At 38.4% G+C, this 17,933-nt stretch overlaps 1 protein-coding gene across 2 annotated transcripts in view; it reads right to left on the bottom strand.

Moving 5' to 3' along the window:
• Positions 1-466: 466 nt before the first annotated feature.
• Positions 467-17,933, bottom strand: part of LOC109039804 (homeobox protein araucan) — a 162,029-nt gene continuing 144,562 nt past the window's right edge. For both annotated transcript variants that reach the window (XM_019055477.2, XM_019055478.2), the window contains 2 exons: positions 15,666-15,778; positions 467-6,541 (listed from right to left, as the gene is read on the bottom strand). In XM_019055477.2, the coding sequence (XP_018911022.2) occupies positions 15,739-15,778 (40 nt within the window). In that variant the 3' untranslated portion in view covers positions 467-6,541; positions 15,666-15,738. The remainder of the gene's footprint in view (positions 6,542-15,665; positions 15,779-17,933) is intronic.

Raw genomic sequence — 17,933 nt, 5'->3', positions numbered from 1 at the left:
CTTTTGTTTTTTAAGTTAATTTTTCCTAAATTTTCTTTAAAATTTAACTCTTTGGTCAAGTCAGATTTCAGCATCAACTGGTTCTATTGCCAAATTATTTTCATCCCCAAATTGTATACTAAGACAAGGCTTTGTCCATCAAGACCGTTCAAAAAAGAAAGGATGTAATTAACGAAAACAAATTTCACGGAAGTTGATTTTCAAGATATGAATTCTGCATTGAAAATTATTTGTGCCACATAGTACAAAGGGCATTTATAATGTTTTGTGGAATTTGTAACGACTGAGACAAATGATCTACCGTATTGTATTTTCGCATTTATGACTAAACTATTATATGTGTCTTGTTTTTAGCTCAAGTTTTTTTTTTTTTTTTTTTTTTTTTTTTTTTTTTTTTCCAAAGAAATTTGTTATGAGTTACTTGGATTTCATAGTTGTGTGTTGAATTGAAAACTGCATCACTGTATAAATTTGAATAAATTTATTTTGATTTTATCTGAACTCTTTCTGAAAAAAATGTCTTGCACAGTTACTTTAAAAGACATTTAAAAAGGCGAACAGTTTTTTTTTTTTTCGTTTGATGGGAAAATACATTCGATTTAAAATATATTACACACGTGTTGATAACGATAATGATAATAAAGGTAATTTTATTTACATGTTAGCTGCTAAATAGAGAGATCGTGAAACATGTCTCCCTTTTTAATTTTTATAGTGCTAAATCTTCTTGAGCACTGAAGAGATTCTAATAAAATTGGCATTTCTTATATTGCACTATAGGAACCTGAAAATATGCTAATAACTATAGACTCACTTCAATTATTAGGATATATGGATAATGCACCTCTTATCGTGGCATTGGTTTTATTTTTCCTTCTTCCTTCCTTCCGTTTTCCCTCCCGTATATTTTGTGAGATTAAATACAATAAATTCCTTTATTGTTCTATGAAAACATCATCATGTATATAAGTTGGAAGCATCAAAATGAGAAAGAATAATTTTCGAAGAACACTTATTCATCTCCTTCTTGAAGAAGAAAAATATGAGGCAGTTCACTTTAGCCATTTAAATATGTTCAGGAGTCTAATGTTATCAGCATGCCATTGCCATGCTCTTTCCCATTCATATACTAAAACAAAGAAAATAAATCAACAAGAAATATTAGATGTACATAATTTTATGAAGCAAAATCCGAACATTTTTAAAACAGATAGTACGACATCCTTCATTATGTTCATTAATTAATCAATGCAAAATTTAAAAATACAAGGGTAGGTTCTGTACATTTCATTTACAATTCTATCATATATATATTACAAATAATTATATAGTTATTGCACTTTTTCTTGTCACAAGGCCTGTGTGTTCATGAGGACTATTCGTGCCTTTTGATGATTACAGGACGTCAAAATGTTCCAAAGTAATGAATAGTTGTGATGTTATCGATTCTTTTTTTGCAAATTTATAATACAGGAAATTGTTTGTCAATAAGTGACTCAAGTATTTACTTGATGGCCGTAAGTGAATGGCCAGTACAATCAGAAATAACATGACATTTGTGTTAAGATACTTAATTTCGAAACCGGCGGAGGAGGAACATTATCATTCATTTTAACTAGCTTATGGAGAGCATCACTCCCATTTCAGTATTCTATGAATGACTCACTGACTTATAAAGTATTTAAAATCTCAATAGTTACATAAGGATGAAAGTCTCTTCTGCCTTTTTTAAAACAACTTATGATTAACTAAGAAGATACAAAGAGCAAAACTCGCATTAATGCAATCTCTCATGCATTTTAATGACAGGTGAAGCATGACATGGGATTGCCCAAATTCTACAATATATTATTCAGAAAAACTTCTGTTTTGTAAATTGGGTGCTAATAAATACTTAGTTCTAACCTCACAATTGACGGCTCGTTAATGATGGCATTAACTATTTCTGTCATAAACCTCTGAGCCACAATGAAAAATATTAGTTCAATAAATAGTGATCACCAAATTATCAAAGTATCGGTTTTTATTTAAAATCAAGCAGGAAGCAAAATCACTCTTAAACGAAACAGGCACCTTGTAAGAATCTCTGAATCTTTTTTTTATAAAGACTTTCTCTCTCTTAGACAAACATATTTTGACTCTTAGTTTGAGTGCGAGGTACTTGATCCCCGAGTTGCTGAAAGATCCACTAGATCTACTTGATCTACTAGAAAGCTTAGCAACTGGAGGAGCAAGCGGAAGAGAGTGCGAGTGAGTGAGACATGATTATTTTTTTGGAGAGTAATCACGATCATTTCAGGAGTTTTCCGCAATACTAAGTTTTTCTTTGGGGAACGATAAATGAGCATCGTAACCAAACATATTTTGATACGGCTGTAAGTTTTTCTTTGGAGAACGATAAATGAGCATCGTAACCAAACATATTTTGATACGGCTGTGTGGTTTAATTTTTACTACGGCCTTTGCAAGAGATCATGACAATTTTGGGAATTAAGAAAAAATCCTCCCATGGATTTCATTTTATTACGGTAAGTTTAACCTTAAGTGAACCTTAGTGTTGAATTAACATAGAGGTGATGCGAATGAATGGTAGTCCAGAAACCTACGGAAGTATTGACTTGAGTAAATAGCACAGATCGGGATTACGGAGGCGTGACGTGTCTTGCGATTGATCTGCTATTTAAACCCATAGAAAAGGATCGATAAACTAGGTCTCCGCAATGAACACCTTAATAATCGATTCTTTACCACAGCTTCAAACGGAGATAATCGATAATCGATCATTCACGCCTTGCCACTACGGGATTAATGCAATCCTGATCAGAAGTTGACTCAAATTATGGGCATTAGCTATAAACATGTATTTTCGCGTTAGTACGAGAAATGAACACCTCTATTTCTTTTTACACACAATGTACATGAGGCTGGCGATATACATTGGAGAGAAAAATAATTTGAATATATTTACATGAAATTTCAAACTCCAAAGACTCATCTCTCCAGTAAAAATTTCGCATAATTTTACTAGCAATGAGTATTCGTGTCCCTAACTTGAAATTAAGTTCATGAATTTAGTCCAAGAGATGATGTCTAAAAGTTTTCATTTTTCGGAGCTTAGCAGACTCTGGTTGACTATACCTCCCTTGTTATAATACAATTGAATAATTATACTACAAAGGTAATTTCGTGGAACGGTTGGATCTAAAAAAAATTTGCGCCAGACTCACTGCGGTCTAAAATGTAAACAGTTAAGTGTTACGGTTGGTAGTGGCGGTGACACGTTAGCAGAATTCCACCAGAAAAAGTATACAGCCGACAAACTTCTGACTTTTCAGAGGTTAACTATAGTTGTGAGTAGCGACTAGGCACACTCGTTTTCACATCATGTAAAAAAATTTAGTTTCCTTTTTTCCGCTAATTTTTAGATGTGCTCATCATACTAAGGTGAGTAATGAATTTTAAGAACAATAATAACAATTTTAAGGGCGCAGTCCCTTTAAATCGCGAAATAAAACAAATAAATACACAATAAAATAGTATCACAATGAAACGTATCTCTATTACAATGTTTCAATTAATTTTCTGACCTCTCCGTATTTTCTGTTATCTCATTTCAAAAAACATATTGCCCCCAAGTAAATAAGACATTTTGAGTATGTTTGATTGGTATCAAAAATTTAGTTGAAAAAAAAAACGTTTACATAATAAATAATCTAACCTAACGAATAACCACCTTGTTACTTAATGAATAAATGAGTTCATTGAATGGTGGATATTTTTTGATACGTTCAATATACCTGAAGATAAAAGCTCATTCATTTCGAATTTCTGATCGGGTATCATTTTGTATACGCTCTATGTCCATTCTTGAGAACTTTTTAGATTTTTCCAATATTGTAAAAAAAAAATTAAAATATTTGACCTCAACTGGTATTTTCTTGAACACGTATGTGATCAGAAAATAAATGCATAAAAGTCGAAAGTTGAAAAAAATAGCGAAATGAATATACGCAACATATTCCACACAATTCACCAAAAGGGATTGCCCTTTGAAATATTTATAAAAAATGTCACGCTAACCATCACAAAAAGAATAGTAGTTGAAACAAATAACGGGACATTTTCTCATCATAATCTACTTAAGAATTTTGTTGTGTTTCCATGTATCTATTTTTCAAACACTTTTTGAACACACTGAAAAGCTACAAAGCTCGTAATTTTATCGTCTTAGGAACTGTGCTTAAGATTGTTGAGAGAGAAAGTTTGCCTTTTTCCCCTAATGCCACGTAGAGAGGAATTTAATGTTTAACTGAATGAATTTGAACTATATACTTTGCAGAACGAGACATCTTTGATACAATAAACTTGACAACGATTCTATGAGATAAAAATGTTGGGTTACAATAAAATACTCTTGACCAAAATGGTTAGAAATATTTATGGAGTCCCATAAAGTTGAGAGAAATTGAGGAAAAAGTTTGCAACATAATTCAAATAATAACTTACAGTGTCATTCATATAGAGTATACAATCGATGAAAATAAAATTCCCTAATATTTCAAATAAAATTGTTACAAAGAAAAGAGTTTAAATTGCTTGCAATTTACATATCCATGACACCCAGCGTAATATAAATTAAAATTAATTCCGTAGATCCGCATTTTGCACTGACGATATTGCATCCACATAGGGAAGGCGCAAAACGCGGAAATAAAGGGTTGGAGGCCAAGGCGTTGATGAAAATTAAAAGATGAAGTTTTTTAAGGGTGGAAGAAGGGAGCAGAGCCTCGCAAGGGTAACATATTGCAGTAACTGATAGTTCAATTTAATTAGGGAACAGATGTGACTCTCGCTGAGGCTGGAGCAGGACACTTTACACAGGAGCGAAAACTACGTGTTGAGACCCGATGATTTGTTAATTTGATAATAGAAAGGCTTTATTAATAACTCCAGCGGTGGTTTTAGGGTAGTGCGAGCAGTGCCACTGCACTGGACGCCGAGACAAGAGGGGTGCTGAAGGCGGTCCCTTACCGCCCTTGCATCGTGGTCTTCTACTCCGTGTTACTCATCAGAGCAATTTCATATTATTGGGAACCTAGGACGGCCCCTGTAACAGCGCCTTCATGTTACCTTGTATGCAACATTCATAGCCACTAAGTAGGAACAGCGGTGATTTAGGCAATAGCAACAAAGTCTGGTCGCGTGCCTTAGAGAGATTTCATACGCATCAGCTCCAAACCCTAAAATTATCAACGAGTAGGTTTCCTCCACGTCCCTATTTTAAAAGATATGTACGTATATTTTACCATTGCAAAATATATTGAACACGAAACAAAGTTTACTTTTTCTGAATTAGAAGATCTTGTCATTGGCAAATCTCTCAACCTTTTGCTTTCTCATTTCAAAGATGAAGTTTTGATACGTCATTTTGTGTATTTTGGACACAATTTTGAGTGGAAAAGCGATTTTTGTTATAGGATGAGCTAAAATCTCCAAGTTATGTATGGACCCAAATTAAGACAGGCGAGATTGTAAAATAGATATAGATCGTCACAAAACAGCAAAACACCATGAGATTCTGGTAAAATAACGGCCATTAGTCGTTAAACTGAATTTTACTCACATTTTCATGAATTAGCGATGACATTTGTTGATTTTATTCATTGGTTTTCTTTACTCAAACGAAAATTAACTTAATGTTGATGGACTCGGGAAAAATCTGAGAATCATGTACATAGGTGTGATTCTCAAACACACAAATCTCGGATTTTATTTTACAGCCTCCTATGATAAACTTTTGATACAATCAATGAGAATTGTTTCCTCGATCGATAGAGTTTTGCACACCCCCAGTATTCCTATTTTCTGATAGTTTTACAATCGTGTGTACATCCACGTCATATCCTCCTTCATCATGACCATATTGATTGAAATATTGCACTAATATGATCGAATGATGTGCAGATCTGACCTACGAAATAAAGGTGCACACCTGTGGTTATAATTACCTAAGCTGAACAGATGACCTTTTTCTCATTGATTGATATTACTCGGATCGATGGAGTCAGAAGCATGTTTAACACAAAGTTTTAGAGATTTTTCAAGTTGTTTGATTTGCATGGCCCTAAATCAATTATTGTTCAGCTATTACGCTTTCGTTTCTCAATAATTTTAAAATTACAATAATGACTACAAAACCATATTCAAAGCAAGCCACACAATGACCAGAAATTTTAAGAATACGTCATTCTGTGCGTGCGATATTATTTAGTTTTCCTTCTCATTCATATTCATACTTAAAAATTAAAGTAATAAGTATGTTCCCTTAAATCTTGACATTTCAAATTCAATCACTCGATGAAATTGACTTCCATTTGAGGCTCTATATCTTGATTCTTTGATAGTTTTCATGGGTCGTATCTTGCTGAAGTGTGTCTAACTCGGCTGGATTCTTGAAGCTTGGTATCCGTTCCGGTAGAACCAATTAACTAATAATAAGAAGTTGCTGATTGTAACGCCTTGATATCAAGTTCAAACAAACCTGCCAACAGAAAAAAATGCATTAGATATAAAACCACACACAAACCAACGCAATTTAAATCAGTTAAGAAAAAGTAAATGAAAAAGAATTAAAAACTGTGAGGGGATTTGAAGAGCCCAAAGATTGAATTAGATTCAGGTGTAACCCATAGTCACGCAAAAAATTGCGTTCTGAATAAAAAGTGTTCATTATGGACTCAAGATTTTAGGGAGTGAGGAAAATTCACCGAGCCCGCAAATTGATATAGGCTTCGCTATCCTTTGCGTTAGGTGCATAAGGAGGGAGAGCCTACCATTTTATTATTTTACCTCTGTTTTAAATGTAAACTAAAGTCATTTACTCCTGAGCACGTATCCAAGGACGGCCACGCACTAAAGGCCACAGGTTTTACGCTCGCAGCCCATTTTTTACTGCTTTTGTCCGTATGGGATGTGAGTCAATTCGTGCAGACAATACTGTATCTTCTATCTTAATACGGATCCGTAGATGGAAAATTCTCGTAAAAGTCCACGAGCTGGCTTTCTTGCTTCTTGACTTGGTACTAATTGATACCATCAAACGACCAGCATTTAAAAAGGGGAGAAAGAAGACCAGTTGATTCTCGATCCTCGTAATTTACATCGGAGCATCAATTTTTCTCCGATAGCATCGTGGCGGCCGTTGAAAGTAGGGACTTAGATTTGTCGTTCATTCATGGTCGCTCCCTCGCCCCCGCTTCCCCCCGAGGAGCCGGTGCTCTTTTCAACCGTTTACTCCTTATTACGTCGCCGCGTCGAGGGCGTTTCATTCAGTAAGACTGGTGAGGTAGGTAAGGACATGGATTCATTCTGTACCCCATGTTCTAAGTTGCCGACTCTCAAACTAATCAACGAATTCGATGAGAATGTCATGGACTCTAAAGAGCCTGTCGATGATGGACAATTGGACACATTTCTGTCAAACAGAACTATGTGCATTAAGACATGAGCCCTGAGACCCATAAGAATACATCCATATCAAGGCTCACGTCATAATGCACATAGTTCCGTTTGACAGAAATACGTCCAATTCGTCTGTAAACTGACCCACAGCGATCAGAAAGAACTATACAAATATTCAAAACTTGATGGATCTTTAACTCTCTCTCTCTCCACCCCAAAAAATTCACAAATATATTAACATTTCACACCTCTAGGCGCAACCTTCTTATACTTCTTTTTTTATGCGTGGTATAATTGTTTTTGGTCCTTAAGAATATATATGCGTTACAACAAATCTGAAGGATAGTCCTACTTTATTTCTTTGAAAAAAAGTAAAAAATTCAAGTGATCTAGACCGAGATGATAAATGCATTAGAAGGAAGTTTGAGAAATGATTTGAGAGTTTTTCTTTTCTTTCCGTTTTTCTTTCACTTGTTCAGCCTTTTCTTTAAGAACCTACAGCCTTTGGATGACATGGAGGATACCAGAGGGTATAGACAGAGACACATCCGTGCTGTAGGCCTTTCAAATTTTCATGGATTAGGATCAATGACCTAGAGTCAGACGTCCTAACCACTTGGCCAACCTGGCCAGCATAACATTGTGCGTTAACATTCAATTTCTGATATTTTTCGCCGGTAGGCTCTGCATCTATCTGATTAAAAGCTCCTTCGATTGCCTTCTTTTTAAGTCACATCCCAATAGCAAGATGAAATAGAGATAGATGTCATCTTGAACCCAGAGGGAAATCAAGAATCGTTTTTCGCGTGATTATGTCCTCGTAACCATTTTGCAGGCTGATCGTTGAAATTTATAGACAAAGCTATAGACAAAGAAGACAAAAGGGATATGAACGGATCCTATTGGTGTTCTTTATGGACAAAAGAGTTAGGTATTAGACTGACTGAAAGCAACCCATGAGAGACTCTATAGTTGGTCTATCATTTTCTCCCTATGTCTATGAGTACCACTTATTTTAAACAATAGGATCGCTCCATACTCCCTATGTCCTCTTTGTCTATAGCTCAGCCTATCAATTTCAACAATCGGCCCGCAGGTAGACACAAGAAATCAGATGTTGGCGTGGATTTGTTTTGATCGATTTCCCTCTTTTCCTTTGCCTTTTCTGTCTCTCCGGATGAAACGGCAACCGGGAATCAAGTTGAGTCGTCCGCGGGAAGGTGGGGGGAGACGTAGTGGTTGGGTTTTTTTCGGAAAGACATAAAAATCATGAGATGAGCTCTGATAAGGAGCGGGGAGAGTCATTAACATTTTCGGAGCCAAGATGCTCGGAGCCGGGCCGGAGGAGGGGGGAGGAGCGTAGGCGAATTGTTTTCCATTGAGTTCCTCCGGTTCATTGACGGTGGACGAGGACCAGAGCGAAGAGCACTCGGGCTATCCGTTTCATTCATTTCATTCATGGCGGCGACTCATTCATTGATAAGGATCTGGTCATTACTCAACGTCCGCGTCGCCGATGACCGGTGAAACAAAGAGGAGCCAGAGTTTTCAACGACTCCGTCGAGGTCCGAGCTCAGGAAGGCGCTGCTCCGATGACTCTCCTTGTCACAAGAATCTCTTAATGAAAATCTGCCCGCGGTCCACGCCACGGTAGGGCCCGTCGTCCTGCGACCATATAGTCTACCTCTTGCCAAACTCCTCCAGAAAATCGAACGTCCAGACAAAGTCGTCAGCTCGTCACCTTCCGGCCCACTGAACAAAAAAGTCGCTTGGATCTAGAGTCCAGACCCTTGAAAACAATGACAAGAAAAAATACTCTTGATTCAATCGGAGTGGTGCTTGGATCAACAGGAAATTCGCTTACATTAAGAGGATGGGTTCTCGATTGAAGCAAAAATCCGATTAAATCAAGAGCATTTTTTCGTGTCATTTTTTGCAAGAGTTTGGACTCTAGATCCAAGCTACCTTTTTTTCCAATGTATCACAAGCGCCATGCGACGTTTAAAAATTTTCGCCGCCATTCTGATCCTTTATGATTTATTTTGACATTTTTCGATGTGTTTAACGTGATCCACATGAAATTTTGACGAGAAAACGGGTGCTGTAATTCTTCATTCCTTACTCGGTCTAGTGGTCCATTCCAGGGCTCTTTGAATGGTTGGGATTCAAAACGTTGTAAACGCCATCAAGCACTGGAAAAAAGTCGCTTGAATCTATAGTTCAGACTCTTATAAACATTGACAAGAAAAGATACTCTTGATTCAATCAGACCTTTTGCTTATTCGATCAATAGGAAATCCGCCTAAATCAAGAGGCTTGGCTCTTCAATTCAAGAAAAAGTCGGATTGAATCAAGAGTATTTTTTCTTGCCAATGTTATTCAGAGTCTAGACTCTAGATCCAAGCAATTTTTTTCCCAATGAGTGTTGCAAAGATTGTGCATGTTTCTCTTCTCTGAAAGAGAGTCTAAATGCTCCCGCTGCACTGACTTTTCATTTGGAAATTTTCTCTAGATTTTGGTTTTATTTGCCTGACAAGGCACTTTTCAGGGTATTGGATTCTGGTCAAGTAAGGGGCTTGGAGGACATGGTGCATAAGTGCAGGTTTTGCTGCTTCAAGAAATACCTACGTGTCTAAAGGTTCAAAATTTTATGGAGCCTTGTGGCGGAAAGAAATTTCAGATTCACTCATGCTTAAAAATTAGATTCTAGGGGTGAATTTTTCACGGAATATATTTCAAGACGATTTTAGTTGAAATCATTACTATCTATTTCCTCAAAAACCACACACATGCGCCTTGTCCTCTAAGTCCCTCGAATGAGATTCCATTGCTAAAGAACTTCAAACGCACCATTTCGGTTTGGGGCGCCTTCAAACCCGGGTGATACTCTCCAGTTTGCACGGAAGTTAGTTTAGTTGCCTATCCGAACGAAACCCAACTAGGGCCACCGATTTCACTGCACGCACTAGCGAGTGTGCTAGCTAGTGAGCTGGAAATTTCAAAGACACTGCAGAGGTGCATCAAGAATCAAAATCTACAAGTCTTATTTGAGTAAAAAACTAATCTTGAGGAGTTTAAGGAGAAACGGAATCACTCCTCCAAAATATGTTTGCAACATGAACGAAGGGAATGTTCCCAACTTTTTAATTATACTCGTTTGGTGTCTGAATGTTATACAGGTAACAGAGAAAAAAAATTCAAATAAAAATATTGTTCAAAAAAATAGATAAAAAAACAATATTTAAAAAAACGTTAAAAAAATTATGTTTGCCCCTTCTAATTTATTCCGAGAGTTGATCATTCTCCAACCAGCGCTATTATGCGCGAGATGAGTTTGGTGTTAATTCTTCTTACCGCCAGGCAACTGCGCATAATTTATTCACACGATGCGCGATGGCTGGCTCTTAAACGTGACTAGTTGCCAGGGCAACGGAAGTTGGCGAGTCGTTTTTCTTTATTCCTCATTCTTCTTACTTCATTTTTCCTTCTTCTTCCCTCGGAGGTGTGAACTTATTGCAAAACGTGGCTGAGAGTCCCAGCAAGTTGTGGTTGGTTATAGGAATGAGGATTGAGTTCAAAGCTCGCGCAACGTGACAAATTAGCTAATTACCATTGACAAACTTGCTTGTTGTCATTTGCACCATCAATTTCGCGTCGTTTTCATTCTTGTCAGCTACTCATACATTTTTATCCTCTTCTTTAATTCAAAGGTATCACTCTGCAATATGCGTCATTTGAGCGTGTTAGTCTACGAGCACCGCGCTCGCCGTAGTTAAACTCGCTCTGTAAAAATTATGCAAAAATGTGATGCACATACTATGATCCCAAATATTTTAATGAGATTCTACAGTTCTACACCTGGGATAAAAAATGTAAGTGTGTGAGTAATAATTGTTTAGGGGCCTAAACGACATATGAAAATAGTATTTTTCGACAAACAACAAATAAAATATGAGCTGTAGTGTTTTGTTTCATTCCCCCAGCCAAAAGGTAAGTCCCTATGGATGTGGAGGTTGTTTCTGACGTAAGTTTGCACTGCTCTCTATAGCCAATCAGCGAAATGCCCAATTCCAATATTCATAGCTTTCTGAAAAATGCAGACCGTAATATTTTTCCCGGAAAAGCCATTCAAATTCAAAACATCATTCCGGGCCAAAGTATCACAAGCGCCATGCGAAGTTTCAAAATTTCCGCCGCCATTTTATTTTTTTACAGAGAAATCGTTGGTTGAATCTGCGCAAATTTCACTAAATTTTCTTCGTGGTCCCGATAAAATTCGACGAATTGTTCAAACAGATTCAACCACTCTGTAAATAAAAGGCGGCGCACCTTTGGAGACGTCGGATGGCGCTTGTGATTCTTCTCCGGAAGGTGACGATATCGCAAGCTTGCTATCCTAACCTAGCTTGGAAGTATTAAAATGATGTAATAAACTATGAAATATTTCCTTTTAATTCCACCCCCCCCCCTCCGTTACTTTACGAAGAACTTCATCACTCATCCACAACCTCTTCTAGCTCCAGCTCGAAAAGTTGAAACCTCAGATGAAAAATAATTAGGACGAGGAGAGCCGCTACATCAAAACAGGAGATACGCTCTTCCCGTCCGCATCCATGGGCGAAACCATGTAACTTTGTGACAACGTGAATCATCGGATAGCTCCGACACTAAGTTCACTCAACATCCGAGCAGTAAATCCGAAAACCTTGTTCCGATCGGTCCGATGTCCAAGATAGTGAATTATGTCGACTACTCGACCGTCAGCCCCCCTCCCCCCCACGCGGTGTCCCCTCCCCCCTCCCCCCTTCGGTGTCCCCTCCCAGCCGCGCGCTCCTCCCCGAGTTCTACACCTATCGAACGAGCCTCCCTAAGCAAAAACAACACATCTACACACAGAGTTGAATGAGATTTAAGCGTTTCTTGCACGGGATCCTCAAGCTCACGTCCTCGTGTTCCACCCACGGCCCCCCGGCCCCCCGGCCCCCCTGCCCACCGCCCCGACTCCTCCCCGCCCTTTTTCCCTGCGTCCCCCTCGAAAGCTGTCCGGGGAATATATTTTTATACCTGGGCATAACTTATCGGCCGCCCTGATCGAAGTGCTGGCAACTCATCAATAGCACGCTTGACCCCTCGTTGCCAAATTCCCTGCTCTGTAGAAAACCCGTCCTCTCGCGCGAAATTGGTGGGATTATCGTGGCGATCTGGCACGCGAGGCAGTGGTTTAATTTAGACTCGCTAGTGTCGCGATTGGCAGGTTCGATGGTGACTCAGCCAGGGAGACATCAAACGCTATGGAGGCCAAACACTGCCTTTGGATTTGTCGACAATTCGCCTAATTTGTGCCGAGGAGGCGGGCTTTTCGGCCCGATTTGACAACGCCCGACGAGAGCCGGTGATGGACGGGGGGAGGGGGATCATAAAGGATTTATTGCGTTTGGATGAGACACGAAAAATCTCAGATCCTACGAGGCATGGATTTATCTCCTATCTTGCCATCTTACAAGGGCGACAAAGGCGTCATAGGGAAAGTGGTCGCGACCTTGGCATCGAGTGACGTACTTGTCCGTTAAGATGGCAATATGAACACATAAAGAGGGCTGAACCTATGATGAACACGTATTACACGAGTTTTCAATTTTTGAGGAGGAAAATAAAAGAAATTGTAGGTGTCTTTTTTTCTCCTTGATCACACGCGACAGTGTAAATAATATTGAGTCTTAAAGGGTTTACTCGATTTGTCTTAATAATGATGCTCTTTACTTGAAAAAAATACGACTTTTATCATCTAAAATCTTGAAATCATGTGAATTTGAGGTATTCGTTCACAGGAACCCTCGGGGCTCAATTTTTCAAATTATTCATTTCTAATTTTTTTTTTAATCACGCTGTACTCAACAAACATTTTCTGATGCTAGCAAAGGAGTCGATTTTTTTCGATGTATTTTTCGGAACTTTAGTCCATTGCCCTTTGCTAACGAGGTATTAGCCAAAAATTACTGTCAGTCCTACTAGAATTTCCTGCTTACCGAGTCACAAAACACATTTTCCGAGCTTAGAATTCCCCTGAAAGTGAATATCTAGTCCGGTTCAGACTCCTCCATACAATCATATTTCAAAGCTCTTCTTGAACTTCGGAGCATTATGAGGATGACAAGCCAACAATCCCTCTCGAAATTTTCAGAGAATTATATCGACTGGACGAAAAAAATCACCGAAATCAGAGAAGACGATGAGTGTTTTCGCACTTACACCGATCCTTACCTACCCACCCCCCCCCCCCATCCCTTCCAATTTTGAGAGCTTGATCGTCACCGAGATTATCGCATAAAACGGGAGAGCAGAGAGTAGCGTTATAAATTAATATAATGGACCGTTGTAAGTCCTCATCACGCTGCGTTTGAGGGTTTTTTTTCTTCTTTTTTTTCAAGTGCAATGGAACGAACGTTTGATGTTCTTGAAAGCACCTCTATACCATTTGGCGGCATTAAGCTCCTGAGCTCAGATTATCTGGCGATGAGGATTTTGGGCGGCTTTCGCGGCTGTGTTTCTTAACGAGCAGCGAAGTCATTAAGTTGAGTCGGGCTACCTGAACCTGGACAGGTGCTAAAGGAAGCCACGGATGAAACGTTGAAAACAGTCGTAATGCTACGGTTTAAGCACTCCTTCGGAGCGTCGTTGGGCGATAACTTGAGGGGTTCCCGTTCGCAGTACAGGGTGGCATGAAACGTAAGAAAGAAATGAGAGATTGGAAATTTCGGTGAAATATCTCATGAAAGTTCACAAGGCTGTAAAATGTTTCATTACATATTTTTCAGAGGCTAGAGTATGCAACCCGTACTCAAACACACAAAAAAGAGGAAAGTCACAAGTTTTTCATTTTGCGAAACATGAAAAGGAACCGGTATTTTTTCATACCTTTCATACATTTCTGAAATTTCATGAAATATTTCACGTAATTTCTGAAATTTTATGAAATATTTCACGTAATTTCTGAAATTTCATAAAATATTTCACGTAATTTCTGAAATTTCATGACATATTGCACGAGAAATCACAAGATTTTATTTTTCATGAAATTTTGCCACCCTGTCGCAATATTCAGTTTGGAGTTGCAAGACTCGAGGATATTTTAGCATATTTCACACAAGGTTTCACACGAAGTGAAAAATTTATCCGTGTTCATGGTTACTTTGAGTTAATTTTTTTTTAGTCAAATCAACCAGAAGGACTTGGCTGATCGACCAAATTTTTGGTTCAATCAACCGAAAGCGTAGGTCACCCTGAGACATCTTGGGATAAACTAATTGTCTTTTGGAACTCATGCACAATGTATCTCTCAATGTCACTTAGGGTTGCGACTTGCGAAAGCCTGGCGCACAGTGGTTCGAATCAATTAGAGAGGTCGGACATGAAATTTTTGACTAAAACTACAAATTTTGATGTTTATTTCGTCACATTTTAAATTTTGAGGGGTGCTTGTAGAAGAAAATTTTACCAGAAAACTAATGGTACCACTTATAGAACCTCAAAGTTTTGGGTAAACGGAGTTATCAGCGTTTAAAGGCAAAGTTCCTGTTTCCCGTGGACGTGTTTTTTTTCTCTTCTTCTGCTTAATCTTTTTTTATGTGTACAAAAGTTTCATCCGTGAAAAAATTCATTCAAGGGGTTTATTGGGAATAAATGGCTCAATTGCACAACGCACAGAGACTCTAGAGGAAGTTACACAATAAACATTTTTACGACTCCCATACGACCTCTGGGGGTAATTTGTGAGAAAAAAAGAGAAAGAAGCGGAGAAGATCTTACGAGTCACATATAGTAGTCAATGAACCTGCAAGAACGGATCGGAAAATAAAATAAAATGCCTCGTCTAGGTCGAAGCCATTCTGAATCGCACAAAGTGCGAAAATGAAAATCACCGCTCTAGTGTCCATTCTCAAAATGGCTCGACATTTTCTGAGTTTCGGTCTTCTGATAGGTATACTGCCCAATTTAGCAATTCAAAAATTATCTTAAGGGGTAGTATTGTGATGGTGGTGGATTGTAATTGCCAGTATTAAGGTACTATGAAGAGAAAGAAAGTAGTATACTAACTCTTTACTATAGGCTATTAAGGAGTTACAACCTGTTTTTTGCATGGCTCAGAGGACAGGGCTAACTTTGAAGAAAAATTGAGAAACTATCTCGCGGTATGTTATACTTACTCAAAATTATTTTCCTTGGTGCACGAATTTCGTTGTCTTTGCAGCCATTCGATTATACGGGCTAACACTTAGACTAAACTGGAGAGACGTATCCGCCATTCATTGATTGTGGACTGAAACAAATGAGATTTATGTCTTAAATTTATGAAACAATAGAAGAAAAAATTTGATGTGTTTAAATCTAACGGAACTATCTGCTGTGTGACATGGGTTATAATATGCATGAATACGTGTGTATCTTAAAGCCCAGGTCACAAAGAGATTTTACTTTCTCGCTCCCCTAGGGTAGAGGAAGTATTTATTATTATTATTATTATTAATTCATCACCTTACACATTGGAAACATTGTACCACTGTTAAAGTGCGGGAGAGTTTTTTCCGGTATTTCAAACTACTTTTCAGGGGGGGGGGGGGACCCAAAATCCTTACTTTCCCTTGTAAACTCAATTGGCTATTTTGAATGTTCTGTATAATTTCTGAGAGTCAATGAGTTTTAAGTTGTTCTGGACTTGTGATTTTGGTGCCTAGATTTTAGATATACAACCGAATGAAAATTCAACAATTCTGCTTTTCCGATTCTTTGCTTGATTCGGCCTGCCCAAATCATCATAAGACTGCAGCAGAGCAGCGTATGAAAAATTTAGATACATGTTTAAATTCAGCTGTATTTCCTTGTATTTATCATCATGTATTTTATTTGTGTCATTATCCCTCTAGGCGAGCTATAGAGTAAATTGAGATAGCTGATAGTACGGGCAAAAATCTTTGACACAAGTTTCAAACTTCGAAAGTCGCCAGACATATGTTCGGCGGTACCATATAGGCCTCCCTCAAAATCAGTGTGTAGCGCGTGAGATCTAAAATTAATTGAAGGGGATATTATCTGAAAATTGACGCTCTGGTTCCTATCTTCAAATTAAGAGGGCATCGAAATGCGTTGAAAATCCAATTTCCACATGGTCCTTCATTTTTAAAACGTTGGGGACGAAGGCATGTCTTCGAGTCCCAAACACATACCGCTTACGGAGGCAGATCGTAGGTATCGAACCTATCAGGTCGTGAAAAATAATTTTTTTACAGAGCAGTAGTACTTATTATTTCATCGACCTCAAAGGGTGAAAAACTCACATAATTCTTACAATGCACTAATTGAGATGATTGGCATAAAAAGAAAACCTGATACGATACGATGATACGATTTCTTTATTTCAGCTAGAATTGGTAAAATTCAATAGTGTTGTCTCTTTGAAGGGGGGAGGGCAATGGAGAGGGGAGTGTTTAGAGAGGGGAAGAGGACATCGCTGTATTCCGATATGAGCTTCATCAATACATGTTCAGGCTCCCGTTGATTGACGTCACAATGGCACTCACGTTAAATCCCAGTTTTTCCGTGGAGAGTGCGCAGAATCCGGGGGTCATTTAATAGGGATATCGAGGGAGCCCTTGACTGCCAAATCAGATAATCTCAATTTGGCCGGCCACATCCATTAATTTCACAGTTCGGAGCAAATAACGATCTCTGGTCTGCCGCTTTATCTAAGCGCCCTATTATCACCCCTTTCCGAGGGGTGGCCTGCGCCGGGGCGGATAGGCAAATTATGCGCTCCTGAAATCAATACCGACGCAAAATCTGTAATTAATTCCGTCCTCTATTCGACGGAAGGGTAGAGCTGATGTTGTCAGCCGGCAGAACCGAGGCGGAATCGTCTAGCGTGCCGAAGAGTTCAGCTATGGTCCGTCTCTATCGATTGGGCCGCTGTGTCTCGCTCTCATTTAAAATACAATTGCGAGCGAGTGATTTAGGAATTTAAGACTGGTGGAGTCGAAATAGGTACTGTTGATATTCATCACTTTTAATGAGAATTTAAATCCGCTGGTACTTTCTTTAGAATTTGGGAAAAGGTATTTGGTCCCTTGACGAAAAAATTATGGGATGGCGAATTGGTGGTCAAGTTAATAAGTACATATACCGCGCCTTCGTTCAGCAATATAGACTACAAAATGTCTTCCGCGTAGCAATATTTATCAGTCTGAAAGTTGAAATGTGTTACTCCGGTCTTGGTTGATTGAACGGATTTTACTTGAATCAGTCTAACCACTTATTACGTTCTCTATTTTCCTGTCAGGTTTTATTTTAACAGAGAAACAAACAACATTGTGCCTTGAAACTTTCTCTGAATTTCCCCTGTATCCCACAGCGCACATGTATAAAATGTCGACTCGTATTATTATTACTCTTTATCGTTATGTTCCTTAAATTTTGGAGAC

Source organism: Bemisia tabaci, chromosome 2 (assembly GCF_918797505.1).
Source record: "Bemisia tabaci chromosome 2, PGI_BMITA_v3".
NCBI lineage: Eukaryota > Metazoa > Arthropoda > Insecta > Hemiptera > Aleyrodidae > Bemisia > Bemisia tabaci.
The sequence above is the reverse complement of the archived record's forward strand: the minus strand, read 5'-3'. Positions and strand labels throughout refer to the sequence as shown.